Source organism: Mirounga angustirostris, unplaced genomic scaffold, assembly GCF_029215605.1.
Source record: "Mirounga angustirostris isolate CCGP_5_RB_7025 unplaced genomic scaffold, mMirAng1.0.hap1 SCAF_9, whole genome shotgun sequence".
NCBI lineage: Eukaryota > Metazoa > Chordata > Mammalia > Carnivora > Phocidae > Mirounga > Mirounga angustirostris.
The window spans coordinates 60,503,193-60,520,487 of NW_026991717.1; the positions used below are offsets into that span (position 1 = coordinate 60,503,193).

Consider the following 17,295-nt stretch of genomic DNA (forward strand, 5'->3'; position numbering starts at 1 on the left):
AAGAATTCATATTTTAGGGGCGCCTGGGTGGCTCAGTCATTAAGCGTCTGCCTTCGGCTCAGGTCATGATTTTGGGGTCCTGGGATCAAGCCCCGCGTTGGGCTCTCTGCTCAGCAGAGAGCCTGCTTCTCTCTCTCCCACTCCTCCTGCTTGTGTTCCCTCTCTCGCTGTGTCTCTCTCTGTCAAATAAATAAAATCTTAAAAAAAAAAAAAGAATTCATATTTTATTTATCCATTCATCAGTTGATAGACATTGGGGTTGTTTCCACTCTTTGGCTATTATAAATAATGCTGCTATGAATATTTGTGTATATGTTTTTGTTTCAGACATGTTTTCATTTATTTTGTATAGATATGTAGGAGTGGAATTGCTGGGTCATATAACTATGCTAAATATTTTGAGCATCTATCAGACTATTTTCCGAATTGGCTGCACCATCTTACATTTCCACCAGCAGTGTATAAACGTTCAAATTTCTCTCCATCCTGGCCAGCACTTGTTATTATGTGTCTTTTTTATTACAGTAACTGTAGCAGGTATAAAGAAGTATCTCATTGTGGTTTTGATTTGTATGAAAATCAAAAGAGCATTTGAATGGATTTTTTAGCTGATTGATTTCAGCAAGCCTTTTGTTAAGGAGGTAGTGGTCTGGAATAAAGAGAACATGTTTTTTTGTGGGAGCCAAAGACTCAGGTTTTAGTCATTCCTGCTATTTATAGGCTCTTTTACCTTGGATGGGTTCCTTATCCTTTAAATGTCGCTAATTCTTGGACATCTGGGTGGCACATTTCGTTAAGCATCTGCCTTCTGCTCAGGTCATGATCCCAGGGTTCTGGGATCAAGCCCGCATTGGGCTCCCTGCTCAGTGGGGAGCCTCCTTCTCCCTTTCCCTCTGCCTCTCCCCCCCTGCTCATTTTCTCTCTTGCATGTGCTCTCTCATGCTCTCTCTCTCAAATAAATAATATCTTTTTAAAAAATGTCACTAACTCTCTCCCTTTCTTACAGAGTGGGTATGAGGATCAGTTGAAATAATGAGAAAAGTTTTTTGTAAGGTCTAAGGGATAACCAAATGTTCTCTGATATTACCATAATTAGGCTACTCAGGAAGGCAGAGAACATTCATAAGGGAGAGCATCACTAAAAAGGGGACTCTGTGTTCTGTCTCCTTTCCTTTCTATCTGTAGCACCAACTTGGCCACAAGGAATTAAGCTAAACTGATGTGAATAGCAACCCTCTTGAGCTCAACTTGAATTTGTTCCTGAAGGATGGTGTAATGAAGTCATTAAAATAATTACAAATTAATAACATTTTCTCAACCATTTATTTGTATACAATGTTAGTAGTTATATTTTTTCTATATTGTCTTACAGAATTTACGTTGTCCATTGAATGAAGAGGTAATTGCCCAAGCCCGGAAAATATTCCCTTCAGTGATAAAATACATTGTAGAAATGACTATATGGGAAGAGGAAAAAGAACTGCCTCCTGAACTCCAGATAAGGTGAGGACATTTTTCAAAAGGGAGAAGTTTTAGCAAAGATTATAATTTATCGGCATTATGACAATTATGTAGAGAATTCTCTTTTGGGAATACTTCCAAAATGTCCATTTATATGAGATGCTCTGCACAGGCACTAACAGAAGGTAAGCCAAAAGAAAACCCTAAACAGGAGCTGCTGACTTTTAAGAAAGAGCATTCTGGGGGTCTTTTTTTTTGGTCAGAAAACATGAGGTGTTTTCACATTTTATTAGCTACAGTATAGACCCTAGAGCTGCTTCATTCCCTCCCCTCCCCTTCCCCCACCACGGGGTCAGGCCTTCCCAGAAGCCCCTGCCTTGGGTTGCCTGGGCCCGCTGGAACTCCTGCTGCAGCTGAGCCAGGGTCTCCTTCTGTTGCTCTGACTGCCGTTCGAGGTCCTGGAGCTGGGATTCATATCGCTTAATTTCAGCTGTGATACAGTCCAGCCTCTTCCCCACTGTGGCCTGAGCCTCTCCCAGCTCCTGTTTGACCAGCACAGGACGCAGAAATTTAAAGACCATGTTGGACACATCTAGCAGGGCCAGCTCCTCCTTCACAGTATTACTTTCTGTTAGTTGTGCCTCAAGCTTTGCCACCCTGACATGGATTTACTCAAGTCCTTCTGTAGCTGCTGATATTTCTCCCCCTTTCCCTGTAGCTTCTTCTGGATTAGCTCAGCCCATGGCGGGGATAAAGGCCTTTCTTTCATTATTTGGGCTGGGGGTCTTATTCTAAATGATTTATAAGGACCTAATAGCTACTCATCCCAGAAGAGAAGTAAATTGCCCAGTTTGATCCTGTCCTAGACCAACATCCAGATTCCCCAAGAGGTTTGTGATGGTAATAAGAAGATAGCCCTTTACCATGTGCTTTGATACCTAGGATTATTTCCCTACTAGTTGTAGGGATTTAACATTTTAAAACTAAAACCCAGCAATTTTTAACAGCCATAAGTCTTTCAGTGACAGATTTGCTCTTAACTTACAAAGGTACAAGAGAATTCCAGATCTGATATGAAGATACAGTTTGGGCCTTGTGGGAATTTTTCTATCCATGTAATATTAGGAATTTCACAAAATTGCGTCACAAATTCAAATACTGTTGTTCCTTTTATGGATTTTTTTTGTTTTAGGAGGGGAGAGAATTAATTTTAATTTATAAAGACATTAAATGTATTGTTTTGACTCTTTGTGGGCCATAAACTGCTTGGGGAAATAAAGGTCATCAAAGATTGCATCCAAAAAGGCTTTAATTTCAGATATGTGATAATGTCAATTAAACTCTTTAAGAAACTTTGTGTTGTTGGGGTGCCTGTGTGGTGGCTCAGTTGCTTAAGCATCTATTTTCAGCTCAGGTCATGATCCCAGGGTCCTGGGATCCAACCCCCACGTGAGGTGCCCTGCTCAGCAGGGAGTCTGCTTCTCCCTCTCTCTCTCAAATAAATAAATAAATAAATAAATAAATAAATAAATAAATAAATCTTTAAAAAAAGAAAAAGAAACTTTGTGTTGGTAAACATGATATAGCAATCTGCCAGCATGAAAAGGGAGAGTTGCTTGAGTTTGAGTGTATGTATAGCAGCACCAGACTTCAGATTCATAGATCTGAGTTTGAGGCCTTCTAACTGCTTTTTGGCATTGTGACCATGGAGAAGTTTTTTTGTTTTTTTTTTTTTTGTTTTTTTTAAAGTAAGCTCTACACTCAACATGGAGCTTGAACTCTTGACCCCAAGATCAAGAGCCAGATGCTCTACCGACGGAGGCAGCCAAGCACCCCTGTTTCCTGAGCTCTAACAGGCCTGAGAAAATCTGCCTCTTAGAGTTATGAGTTGGATTGAGTATATTATAAAAGCATACTGTAAACTATTTAAAACTGATAATAACATCTGACATTTGTGTAGCCCATGACAAGTGCTTTCACATTTTTTATGAGATCCTCACACCACTCTTGAATGTAGATATTATACTCTTTTTAAAGATGGAAGAGGCACTGTCATCTCAGCAAGCTTAAAAGCTTAAGCAGCCTGAGGTCCCTCAATCACATGGTAGTGCAAGCACTTTCAATCTGTACACCTTTTTTTTTGTTAAACTTAAATGTTCTATAAAACCAGTATCACTTCAAGTAAGTAGAAAGTAAAAGCAAAAACAAACTCAATAAAAATTAAGTGTTAATAAAATCTTACCATTTATCATTGCCTATCTGAAGGTCCTGAGCCTAGGGCTGTCTCCCTTTGCCGCAGTAAGAGTAGTATTAAAAACATATTGCCACTAAACTGAAAGTAATAATTTATATCTGGAGGTAATAAAAAAATGAAGTGGTATCAGGGTTTTTAAAATTTCATGGCACTGTAACACTTAAAATAACTTCCTTTATCAGTATTGCTGTGGTACTTTCTCATATATAAGAAACTACACGGTGGTTATATGTTATATATTATTTTAGTCTATTTTTCACATTTTCCTTTGTTTCAGTATCTGAATATGTATCTTTTATTTTTTAACAGGGAGAAAAATGAAAGATACTATTGTGTCCTTTTCAATGATGAACACCATTCATATGACCATGTCATATACAGTCTACAAAGAGCTCTTGACTGTGAGCTCGCAGAGGCCCAGTTGCATACCACTGCCATAGACAAAGAGGTTTGTGAGCTTCATTTGAATTCTTACGCTCCCCCATATCAGCTTCCTGGGAGTCAGGTGTTGACTGAGTCCTTGACAAGTGCTCTTCTGTATTGTGTTAGGAACAATCATACTCTTCTTTTATTCCTTATATCCTAGGTAAATTGGTTAAAACTTGATTTTTCTGTGTATTGTAATTGTAGATAAACTATTAGCTTTCTTCTTTTATTCTAAATAATTAAAAGTTACTGAATATATTTGGCAAAAAGTAGTTAAGAATGTCTGCTTTAGTTTGTTTCTATAATTATTTATTAAAATAGCATTCTAGGGGCACCTAGGTGGCTCAGTCGTTAAGCGTCTGCCTTCAGCTCGGGTCAGATCCTGGGATCGAGCCCCACATCGGGCTCCCTGCTTTGCGCGGAGCCTGCTTCTCCCTCTCCCACTCCCCCTGCTTGTGATCCCTCTCTTGCTGTGTCTCTCTCTGTCAAATAAATAAATAAAATCTTCAAAAAATAATAATAAAATAGCATTCTGTAATTATTGAGCATATGAATAAATGCATTAATTTTGACATTTTTATATTACAACTATTTTTAGCATAATACTGATGCTGTGGTTCGGCTTTTTAAAAAATATCTATCCAGGGCGCCTGGGTGGCTCAGTTGGTTAAGCGACTGCCTTCGGCTCAGGTCATGATCCTGGAGTCCTGGGATCGAGTCCCGCATGGGGCTCCCTGCTCGGCAGGGAGTCTGCTTCTCCCTCTGACCCTCCCCCCCTCATGTGCTCTCTCTCTCTCTCTCTCAAATAAATAAATAAAATCTTTAAAAAAAAAAAAATCTATCCAAAGCAAAATGTGTTCCTCAGGTATATAGAGGGAATATTAACTTAATCCTTGTCCTTGAGAGGAGTGTAATATAGTGGAAGAAGCAGCATGGCATTAGTAATTAGTGTAGTGGTGCTAGGGCTTGAGGAATCAATATCCTGGTCACACCTGTCATCCACTAGTGGGTGCCAGGTGTGTTGTGGAACACATGTTGAGGAACTTGTAAATTCATTCATGGAAAGTATTTATTTTTTAAAGATTTTATTTATTTATTTGACAGAGAGAGAGAGAGAGAAAGTGAGAGAGCACAAGCAGGGGGAGTGGGAGAGGGAGACAGGGAGCCTGACACGGGGCTCAATCCCAGGACCCTGGGATCATGACCTGAGCTGAAGGTAGACGCTTAACCGACTGATCCACCCAGGCGCCTCATGAAAAGTATTTAAAACAGATAGCAGGATTTTAGTAAAAACCTAAATTATTATTATTGGATAGAAATAGAGTACACTATAGCAAGTGAAGAACTAACATTCTTGCCAAGCAGGAAATCCAGCATCCTAAAGTATATTCTCTGCTAGCGGTATCAAAAGTTCTGAAGTTTCATAAAGATGTTAAACATTTATGTTTATCGTCCAGGTATTGCCCATCTTACTACTTTTAGGCAGTTGATAAATGATTAATAATTAAGAGCTCATTAGGCCTTTGGGCTACATATTACTTATTGATTGGGATTGTCATTCTACTACTTAATTCTCATGTTTGTTTATAATTAGGGTCGTCGGGCTGTCAAAGCAGGTGCTTTTGCTGCTTGCCAAGAAGCAAAGGAAGATATAAAGGTAATTTTCTGAATTAGGGACAAAAGAGAATTGTAAGAGGAATTCACATTACAAGAGCCGAAGTAGAATAATCACATTGTTGAAGTGGTTTGGTATCCTAAGTAAAGGTAGGATTGGGCCATTTAGACCCAGAGATCTGAAACTGTAAGTGTTATTATATAAGATTTTTTCTTGAAGAATAGATTACTTAGTTAAAACGAATTTTAAAACTAGTGTTTTGTTTTTAATATTCCTTTCATTTGTAGAGTCATTCAGAAAATGTCTCTCAACATCCACTTCATGTAGAAGTATTACACTCTGAAGTTATGGCTCATCAGAAATTTGCTTTGCGTCTTGGCTCCTGGATGAACAAAATTATGAGCTATTCAAGTAAGCATATTGCCTATTTTTCTTATTTCTCATAAAATACTGGTTTTTGAAATAGCCATGAATTTAAAAATGTCATTGAGTATAAAACAAAATTTCTTTCTCATTTTTGGTTTATACATTTTGATTAATTTTCAGATTTGTATCTCAAAATGCCATAAATAATATTTTATCAGCTTTTGATTCTTTGATGTTGACAGAATTATTCTTGATATTAAGCTGGGAAGATTAATGTTAATTTTTTCACATGTTATTGTAGGAAACGTACTTTTGGGAGGAATATTATGAAAATAAAAGTTATGTGACTTCTTTTGTTTGTAGGTGACTTTAGACAGATCTTTTGCCAGGCATGCCTTAGAGAAGAACCTGGCTCTGAGAATCCCTGTCTCATAAGCAGATTAATGCTTTGGGATGCAAAGCTTTATAAAGGTAGGTGGATCTTTGCTTATGCTGCTTGCCATGAAGCATGACCTTAAAGTGGAGCTATAATCTTTTTTATTAAATCAGTGCTCTTGATTGATAAGATATTGTACATTAAGAAAAAGTTAACCAATCAATATGTAGTCTTCTGTGTTAAAACTTAAGGATACTTTTAATTATAGTGTTTTTTCGTTTAGTCAGGGCCAGTAAAAAAGAGTATGTGTATATATTCATTTGGTGCCATTATTAAAGCTATGTTAATTTTCATTTTTAAAATCCAAATGCAGAACATACAGTGAAAGGTGAGAAAAAGGCTTAAGGAAAGGAAAAGGGAAGACATAGAGTAAGAGTAATTTTGAATGAAATAGAATAAAAAGGAATGGAGAAAGCTTGGGCAAGGTAGAGTGAAGTAAGGCAAAGCGGAGGGGCAGAAAGAGAGGGAAAAGGCTTATATATATGTATTTTAAATTCTAGCTATTATTGTGATAAATGCTACTCATATTTGAGTTCTTGAGGTCTGTTAGTATGTGAAATATTTTTATAGTATTCTGCCACTTCTAATAGCCGGAATGTTTTTTTTGCCTTGGTGATACTCTTCCACTTCCCCCAAAAATGATCTCTAGGTGCCCGTAAGATCCTTCACGAATTGATCTTCAGCAGTTTTTTTATGGAGATGGAATACAAAAAATTCTTTGCTATGGAATTTGTGAAGGTAATTGCTCTTTATAAATAGATATCAATAATAGAAAAAGAAAACCATTTTGGAAATGAAGTTGTAGAAACAAAGCAGATAATTATGAATCAGTTTAATTTTGTGATGTATTTCTTTTTTTTTTACATTTTTAAAATTTTATTATGTTATGTTAATCGCCATACATTACATCATTAGTTTTTGATGTAGTGTTCCATGATTCATTGTTTGCATATAACACCCAGTGCTCCATTCAGTACGTGCCCTCTTTAATACCCATCACCAGGCTAACCCATCCCCCCTCTAGAACCCTCAGTTTGTGATGTATTTCTTTTTCGAAAGTCCATTCATTTTCACATTTGGGAGTATGGAAGCAGTAGTCTTGGAGAGGAGGTAGGTGGAAAATGACCTGTTTTTTGCCTGGACAGAGCAATAGGAAGTTATCACATTACACATGCATTCATTCTTCTTTATCATTTGTCTGTTTTATAATAAGTAAAATTATAAGAGTAGAAGTGACTAGTTGAAAGGCATAGCATGGGAAAGGAACAGATATGCATGCTAAAGGGAGGCAGGAATGAGACGAGCAAGAGTTTTACTTAACTGAGGCTAAAACATAAAGATAAAACTTCACAGTTTTTTAATATTGTTTTATTGATCTATTGTCTGTCCCTTACATTGTTTTATATATATATTTTGTGGAGAGAGGGGTGTGTCTCTCAAGTTAGGTAAATACATGACAGGTACTTTTTGAATCTTTTACTTTTCCTTGTACACAGGTATCCAAGGGGCGCCTGGCTGGCTCAGTCAGTAGAGCATGTGCCTCTTAATCTTATGGTTATGAGTTTAAGCCCCAAGTTGGGCGTGGTGCCTACTTTAAAAATAAATAAATAAATAAATAAATATATGTGTGTGTATATATGGTACATATATATAAAAATAAAGTAACATTAAAAGAAAAAGGTATCAATAAATACTTGTTTCCTCTAATTTTGAGTTGTAGGCAGTTCTGTAAAAATTAGAACAGGTCAGAGGTAGGATCCAGGATAGGATTAGAAAAAGAGAATGAAATAATGACTGTTGAAGGCAAATGATACTGTGGGACAAGATACCTGCACTTGCTGGATTTTACAAGTAGAGTGTTAAAAGTAACACATTTAGTTTCTTGAAAGATGGTAACAACTCAAGCTATTAACTCTATTTTTCTAAAACTCTTAGAATATTGGACCATATCTGTGATCTGAAATGAATTTTTTTCCTTCTACAAAAGCAGTTCTCTCTACTTAAATGAGATTATTTTATACCATGGTTACTTCTTTGTAGGAATTCTAGTGGATAAAATTAAATATGTAGGTCAAGGATCTAACACTCTGCTTGTACATGAGTGGATGTATTATTATTTTTGTTTCCCACTGTATCAGGGTTGATTTTTGGCTGGTATGCATCAGTATAGTTAAGAAGTTATTTGCAGCCAGCATCCATTCTGTTTAAGGTTGGTTTGAATCTGATTGGTTGGTTTTCTGGGTCCTATCAGTTTTTAAATACTTAGAATATTGCCTCTGCCGTATACCACTGCAGTAGAATCTGCTAAAGATTGTCCCAGATTCTGTTTAGAGAAAGGATATACGGAACCACCACAGTCCTCTGTGACTCTTACGTGTGTGTGTGTGTGTTTTGTTTTTTGTCTTTTTATAGTTTTCACTTACAACTCTGCTAGATTGGGTAGCTGAGTTCATATTTGGTCTTTCGTTTGTTATTCTCTGATATATTTTTGTTCACTATATTATCTTCCCTTTATTTTTTTTTTTAAGATTTTATTTATTTGACAGAGAGCACGAGACAGAAACAGACAGAGAGCACAAGCAGGGAGAACGGCAGGCAGGGGAGAACCAGGCTCCCCGCTGAGCAAGGAGCCTGATGTGGGGCTCGATCCCAGAACCCTGGGGTCATGACCTGAGCTGAAGGCAGCCGCCCAACCGAGCCACCCAAGCACCCCGTCTTCCCTTTAGAAATAGGAATTATAGGGGCACCTGGCTGGCTCAGTCAGTAGAGCAGGCAACTCTTGATCTTGGGGTGGTTGTAAGTTCAAGCCCCACGTTGGGTGTAGAGATTACTTAAAAAATACATCTTAAGAAATAGGAATTATAATACTTTTAATCATATGCATAGAAATAAATCAGCAGCTATTAAAATTGGGATTTTAAAAGTTTTCAGTAATTTATAATTGATTTTCCATTTACTATATTTTTCAGTATTATAAACAGCTGCAAAAAGAATATATCAGTGATGATCATGACAGAAGTATCTCAGTAACTGCACTCTCAGTTCAGATGTTTACTGTTCCTACTCTGGTATGTATTGATCATTTCTTTGCAACCTTTGCAAGTAAAACCTGTTTTGCTTTTTAAGAACTTTGCAGCCACTCTGGAAAACAGTATGAAGGTTCCTCAAAAAGTTGAAAATAGAGCTACCATACGACCCAGCAATTGCACTACTGGGTATTTATCCCAAAGATACAAATGTAGGGATCCGAAAGAGGTACATGCACCCTGATGTTTATAGCCGCAATGTCCACAGTAGCCAACATGGAAAGAGCCTAGATGTCCATCAACAGATGAATGGATAAAGAAGATGTGGTATACACACACACACACACACACACACACACAAAGGAATATTGTGCAGCCATCAAAAGGAATGAAATCTTGCCTTTTGCAATGACGTGGTTGGAACTGGAGGGTATCATGCTGAGCGAAATAAGTCAAACAGAGAAAGACGTGTATCATATGACTCACTGATAGGAGGAATTCTTAATCTCAGGAAACAAACTGAGGGTTGCTGGAGTGGTGGGGGGTGGCTGGGTGATAGACATTGGGGAGGGTATGTGCTATGGTGAGTGCTGTGAATTGTGTAAGACTGTTGAGTCACAGACCTGTACCTCTGAAACAAATAATACATTATATGTTAAAAAAAAAAAAAAAGAAGATAGCAGGAAGGGAAAAATGAAGGGGGCGTAATCGGAGGGGGAGACAAACCATGAGAGACTATGGACTCTGAGAAACAAACTGAGAGTTGTTGAGGGAGGGGGGTGGGAGGATGGGTTAGCCTGGTGATAGGTATTACAGAGGGCATGTTCTGCATGGAGCACTGGGTGTTATACACAAACAGTGAACCATGGAACACTACATCAAAAACTAATGATGTAACGTATGGTGATTAACATAACATAATAAAAAAAAAGTAAAAAAAAAAAAGAACTTTGCCTACTATTGAATCAAATTAAAACAATGTCAGTACTATATTGCGCTAATTTCATTTGGAAAACTGAATAATAATTCAGTGGTATCTGCATGTGAAGTATACTTTAGTGGGACCCAAGGACAAGATAGCTTTGGAGTGGTAGTGATGGCATGACCATTGTCCAATAGTCCTGATCCCTGAAGGTGAAGTCCAGAACTAGTTTCTCAGATTCTAGACTAACTTGAGAGCCCTGTCTGTTCAATACCCAAACTACTTTTTTTGCTATTCTTTTATTCTTTAGTTATTGTTTGGGGGCAGGGGTATAGATTAAGATAAAACAAAGCAGGAGGAGAGACTACTCTCAAGCATTTGCATGAAATAGGTGCTGACATGGTACTGTATAGGCTTGGGAGGAGAGTGGAGAATTCTGCTTTTTTTTTTTTAATACTGCTACTTTTCATGTTTCTTCTGGATAGTTTGGTTAAATATTTTTACTTTCCCATTTCAAAGGCCAGAGAAAAGGATGGAAAAGAGACAGTGGATTAGGAGTGACAGGGAGATAGTAACAGATAGTAATATGATAGAATAGATAGTAATATGATAGAAGTCATGAAGTGTATCTGTGTTCTACTTTGCTCATTGTGTGATTATCGATGGTGAACATTTATGTAGGTAACCTATGTGATGGGCTTGGAGTGTCCAGACAGGTGTTACTGAGGAGTAGGGAATTTTTACTTTTAGAAAATAACTTCTCTGAATTTACTGTTCTGTGAGACTAAGGACTGTGTTTGATGCATTTATTTGAAACATTTATTTAAAATGACTCACTGACCAACAAATGAATGAATAAATTAAGTCCATACTATCATGAGTTAATAATAAAGAATATTCTTGAAATATTCTGCAGGCTCGACATCTTATTGAAGAACAGAATGTTATCTCTGTCATTACTGAAACCCTGCTAGAAGTTTTGCCTGAATACTTGGACAGGAACAATAAATTCAACTTCCAAGGTTATAGCCAGGACAAATTGGGAAGAGTATATGCAGTAATATGTGATTTAAAGTAAGTTGTTCAAGTGAAATGGTAAGGGTACCTGTTAATTACAGTGTGCTTATATATTCCATTTTATAAATAAACTTCCGATCCTTTTGGTTATTTAGAATTCTCCTTATAGTGATGGCAAGTACAAAGAACTGTTAACTGTCTCATGTCAATAAATGTTTTAAGTGAGGGCTTCTTAGAGGGTTACAGCCAGGCTAACAAAGAAGGTATTGAGGAGGGGCCTGTTACAGAAACTTTGGGTCTCTTGGGGTCACTAAATGAATCTCCATCATAACTGCCATGCCTTCCACTCACTCTCACTCATGCACTTTGGTTCTGTTTCTTTTACATAGTCTATTTGTACATAGTTTCAGATAATCTTGTTGATCTGAGTTTCTTTTTAACTCCCTTTTTCATACATACAACCAAATTATTAATGCTCATCAGGGGTTTCTTAAGTTTTTTTGCTGAAGAGGATGGAATTTCCTTTTAAACTAAAATTGGAATCACATGATAGATCACTTTTGGGATTGTTGGACTTAAAAGGAAGTAAGTTTCCATTTATTTTAGAATTGGTGAATATTATAAGGGTTGTGATATATCAAGTATTCAATAAACCACAAGCTTCAAAAAATTCTTTTAAATGGGCACCTGGGGGCTGAGTCGTTAATCGTCTGCCTTCGGCTCAGGTCATGATCCCGGGGTCCTGGGATTGGGCTCCCAGTCGGGCTCCCTGCTCAGCGGGAAGCCTGCTTCTCCCTCTCCCACTCCCCCTGCTTGTGTTCCCTCTCTCACTGTCACTTTCTCTATCAAAATAAATAATTAAAATCTTGGGGAAAAAAAAGAATATATTAAAACAAAATACATTTCATTTAGTTTCCATTTAAAGATTTTTTATTTATTTATTTGAGACAGAGAGAACGAGAGAGAGAGAGCACATGAGAGGGGGGAGGGTCAGAGGCAGAAGCAGGCTCCCCACCGAGCAGGGAGCCCGATGCGGGACTCGATCCCGGGACTCCAGGATCATGACCTGAGCCGAAGGCAGTCGCTTAACCAACTGAGCCACCCAGGCGCCCTAGTTTACCATTTAAAGTAAAGAGCTTCAAGGTGTATAGGATTAATTATTTCTAGTCCCCAGGGGGAAAAAATCATTCTAATTTTGTCTACCTCTTTTAGTGACCGGTTAGGGCATAGAGAGGTGGAAACAGTCTTCCAAACTAACCTAGAAATAGTTTGGTTTGCTTAAAAATACATTTGACAGGGGCACCTGGGTGCTTAGTTAAGTGACCAGCTGTTGATTTTGGCTCAGGTCATGATCTTAGGTTCGTGAGATAGAGCCCTGCACTGGAGGCTCAGCGGGGAACCTGCTTCTTTCCCTTTCCCTCTGTCCCTCCCCACATGCCAACCTCCTCTCTCTCTTTCTCTCTCAAATAAATAAATATTTTTTAAAAAGTACATTTGACAGATTTCTGAAATTATGCATTGGATCCTTGATATTACTAAGGAGAAAGTTTCCAGACCTTTTCAAATTTCTCAGTTTTTAAATATGATTATAAATCTTTCTCTAAAGTTCAGCAAATTATTACATTACCACAATTTCAGTACAGAGATGGTAGATGAATTCAGTAGTGAATCACTATTTAGCCAGCGTGCTTCACAAATTATGCATAAATTACATGTATGCAAAAACAAAAAAGCACAAAATGCACAAAAATGCCAAATGGCTGTACTTAAACTTAACAAAGTTAAATCGGTGTATTTATTATTCCTTGGTCTAATGTACAGGAAAAATCTTTTTACCATGGGCCTCATTCCTGTGAAATATTCTTGTAGCTGAGTTATTTTTTTATCCAGGGAAGTGGTGCATAATCACCTCATTGTTTTATCACATTTTATTTTATTTTATGTATTTCTGAATATAGTTATTCTCTACAATGAATAATTTGGAGTTAGCACATCCCTAGATACTTTACCGTATGTTAAAATTTTAGGGTTGCTGGTTTAGATGTTAACTTTAAAGTTTTCCCAGTCTTTTGGTTGTTATTACAACTTCTCTCCTACATCCTTACCTAAACAGAGAAATCTCTAATGACAAGGAAAAGGGGAAATTCACATATTTTGGGCAACTAGAAAATCTGTACTGTGGTTGTCCATCTGTGATAGGCTAGGTTGCTTCCAAGGATCATTAAGCAGAACAACTTCTGAGTAGAGAAGTCAGGCTTAACTTTGACAGCCGCCTCTCATAGAGCCTTCACATTTTGCTGGTATAATCCTAGCTCTGCCCAGAGCGTCTAATTATTTTAAGAAATTAGAATCCATAATGTTGATGAATCAACATTGTCTGTAGCTTTGAGAACTTTAAAATTATCTCAGAATGGGAAAGTGAAATATTTCTTTGTCTTTTGAAATGATAGGTATATCCTAATCAGCAAGCCCACAGCATGGACAGAAAGATTAAGAATGCAGTTCCTTGAAGGTTTTCGGTCTTTTTTGAAGATTCTTACCTGTATGCAGGTATGATAGTTCTTCTGTACATCAGTAAAATAAATTTATTTTTAAAAATTTAGCCCCAGTCTTTGTTTTAAGCAAATTCTGTTTGTTATTTGAGGAAGACTATATCTAGTAAAGTAGTAATAAAATTTAAACACTGCCTCACTGATCCTGCTTTAATAGATCTTTAATAGGTATAATTCTGTTACTTTAGTTAACTGCTGCTATTACTCTTGAATGTTTATTGAATGCTTATTATGTGATATGGTAGTAACCACTTTACATGCATTATCTCTGCTGAGCATCATAGCAATCTTATGAGGCTGTTACTATTATTATTTTCATTTTCCATATAAGGGAATTGAAGTCTAGAAATAATTTGACCAGGGTCACATACAGCTAGAAAGTGACAGCTGGGATTTGAACCATGCATTCTGACCTTGTATAATAGCCATGTTAAAAAAGCTATGCATATATGAATATGAATCCTAACAATTTTATATTTTGACAGTAGAGGAACAAAGAAAGAGGGTCTACTATATACATATATAGTAATCACTCTTTTCTTATAGGGAATGGAAGAAATCAGAAGACAGGTTGGGCAACACATAGAAGTGGATCCTGACTGGGAGGCTGCCATTGCTATACAGATGCAATTAAAGAATATTTTACTCATGTTCCAAGAGTGGTGCGCTTGTGACGTAAGTAAAATTTGTTAGTAGGATCAGTGCCTTTTTAAGTGCTCTAATGGTTATTAGTAGTAGAGTTTTATGTAGCAACTTGCTTGATGTAAAATTTTATTATTTAAGTAGTTGTGTATTTGAATTTGTCTTATTAAATTTAGAAGGAAAATCCAGTGTTGGTTTTTTTTTGTTTTTAAAGATTCTATTTATTTAGAGAGAGGGAGAAAGAGCATGAGCAGGGGGAGGGGCAGAGGGAGAAGGAGAAAGAATCTCAAGCAGACTTCCCTCTGAGCATGGAGCCCAACGGAGGGCTGGATCTCAGGACCCTGAGATCATGACCTGAGCCGAAATCAAGAGTCAGATGCTTGGGTGCCTGGGTGGCTCAGTCGTTAAATGTCTGCCTTTGACTCAGGTCATGGTCCCAGGGTCCTGGGATCGAGTTCCGCATCGGGCTCCCTGCTCGGCGAGAAGCCTGCTTCTCCCTCTCCCACTTGCCCTGCTCGTGTACCCTCTCTCACTGTGTCTCTCTCTGTCAAATAAATAAATAAAATCTTTAAAAAAAAAATAGTCAGATGCTTAACCGACTGAGCCACCCAAGCGCCCCAGAAAATCCAGTTTTTATACTTAATTAAAAGAATGTGCTCCATAGTAGTTTCATTTACCTCTGGGAATTGTGGGGTTTAAACAATACAACAAAACACTATTTACATAAGCACTTATTTCCTTGGACATGAATATTAATATGAAAATTAGGATCACATAGACTTTAAAGTATTTCAATAATAAAGAAGGGTGGATATTTATTCAATCAAGAGCTCTGTTATGCGTGTTAAACCATTAAGAAAATTAATTTCAAAATATAGAACTAATATATTTCCTTATGCAATAATTTTAGAACATAACCCTCTTGAAACACACAGTCCTACCCTAGATTCCCTTTCGGGAAGGGTGACCTCATTTATTTCTGTTTTGAGAAAACTGACATTATCTGCATCAAATTCTTTCATTTTCTCTAGTTTCTCTGTACCTCTCACATGACATAGTCTATTCATTAAGTTTGTGTCTTCACAATTGGTCCCTTTCTTTTCATCTCTTTCTTTCTAAAACTAAGGTCTCTACCTAGGCTCTTGGTCCTGAGCTACTTCTTCCTGGAGTTGGCTTCCTCATTTGTCTCCTCTACGATTTCCCAGACTTTCATTCATCTGCCTGTACACCCACAGGACTCCCCTATCCTTAAAATCAATAAGAATAAAAGCCCCTTCATTGTCTCTGCTACTTCTGTGAACTTTCTTTTCTCCTCCTTTCTTCTGCTTCACCATGAACAGTTGGTCACAGGTTCAGAGCCGTCATACAGACATGACAATTTAATCTAGCACTGTAGCTTTGTAGAACAATAAGGACAGGAAATATTGTCCAAACAAATTACTCTAAGAGGGAGGAAAAAGAATTACAAACCACTGGGAAAACATATTTGTGAAAGCATTTTTGAGTGGGTGTAAAAGAATATGCAGAATTTAAGTATGGGGAAAGTGGCATCATGAGCAGAGATACAGAGTAAACAGAGAAATAAGGGGAAGTCCAACTCCTGTTCAGGCAGTGTGGAAGAATAAAAACTAGATAAATCAAAGGATTTATGGATGAAATTAATGAGCAATTAAGCTGGAAATATGCCTTGGCATCAGTATGTGAATACACTGTGTCTAAAGTGTAACAATGTCAACACACTGCTTCAGGAAGAATTAATGGGTGTCACTGAAGATGACAGATTGGAGAGGGTAATGTTAGGAGACAAGGGAACCAACAGAAAGATTACCATGAAGTCTAAATCTAAGGTGACAGGATCTTAACTAGGGTGGGGGCAGTCAGGGAAAAAGAGAAAGAACCCAGAGGAAGTAAGGATTATAAAATAAATTTAGGATAAGGAAAACTCAAATCGGGGTGGTATGCCAGGAAGAGAAGAGTCAAAACTGACTTTTCAAGATAGTTTTTCTCACACTATTTTTATCCCAAAATAGGAATTCTATGATCAAATAAATTTTGGGAATATTCCATTTAGAAATCAGCACAGTGATTAATTAAAGGGTTTGAAAAGTTCAGTGGCATTTAAAAAAAATCTTACTTGATCTTGTTCAACCTAGCATTTCTCAGTCTTATGTGAACACAGAACATTTTTCCCCTGAAAAATCTGTTAACATCTAACACACAGAATGCAGTGGCTCTGAGATTTTCTGTGTGGATGAATGTATGAATCATAGTGTCATTAACAGAACAAGGGAAGTTGAGAAGGGAAGTACACAATGAAGCAGAAATGATGACAAACCAATTTAATATATTCTGAATTTGAAATATAAGTGTAAGACCTAAGCAAGAATGTCTAGCACATAAACAGAAATGATATAGCTTAGGAGAGTCATCTCTGCAGTTTTAATTGAGGTGGTAGAAATTAAAGACCTGTAAGAAGAGAATATTGGGAATGTCTCATTTAGTAGGCAGAAGGAATTGGGGGGAAAAAAAAAGGAATCACTGACTGAAATCTTTAATCAATAACAGAAGTATCAGAATA

At 37.2% G+C, this 17,295-nt stretch overlaps 1 protein-coding gene and 1 pseudogene across 6 annotated transcripts in view; one reads left to right on the forward strand and one right to left on the reverse strand.

The window, feature by feature from the left end:
- The window catches only part of UBR1 (ubiquitin protein ligase E3 component n-recognin 1), a 157,323-nt gene that overhangs the window by 44,767 nt on the left and 95,261 nt on the right, over positions 1 to 17,295 (forward strand). For all 6 annotated transcript variants that reach the window (XR_010405032.1, XM_064570569.1, XM_064570568.1 and 3 more), the window contains 10 exons: positions 1,373 to 1,503; positions 4,025 to 4,163; positions 5,736 to 5,798; positions 6,044 to 6,167; positions 6,486 to 6,593; positions 7,208 to 7,296; positions 9,528 to 9,626; positions 11,423 to 11,580; positions 13,974 to 14,073; positions 14,622 to 14,750. Coding sequence is in view for 5 of the 6 variants with exons in the window: in XM_064570569.1 (XP_064426639.1) it covers positions 1,373 to 1,503; positions 4,025 to 4,163; positions 5,736 to 5,798; positions 6,044 to 6,167; positions 6,486 to 6,593; positions 7,208 to 7,296; positions 9,528 to 9,626; positions 11,423 to 11,580; positions 13,974 to 14,073; positions 14,622 to 14,750 (1,140 nt within the window). In the remaining variant the exon portion in view is untranslated. The remainder of the gene's footprint in view (positions 1 to 1,372; positions 1,504 to 4,024; positions 4,164 to 5,735; positions 5,799 to 6,043; positions 6,168 to 6,485; positions 6,594 to 7,207; positions 7,297 to 9,527; positions 9,627 to 11,422; positions 11,581 to 13,973; positions 14,074 to 14,621; positions 14,751 to 17,295) is intronic.
- On the reverse strand, positions 1,814 to 2,230 carry LOC123861998 (prefoldin subunit 6-like; annotated as a pseudogene).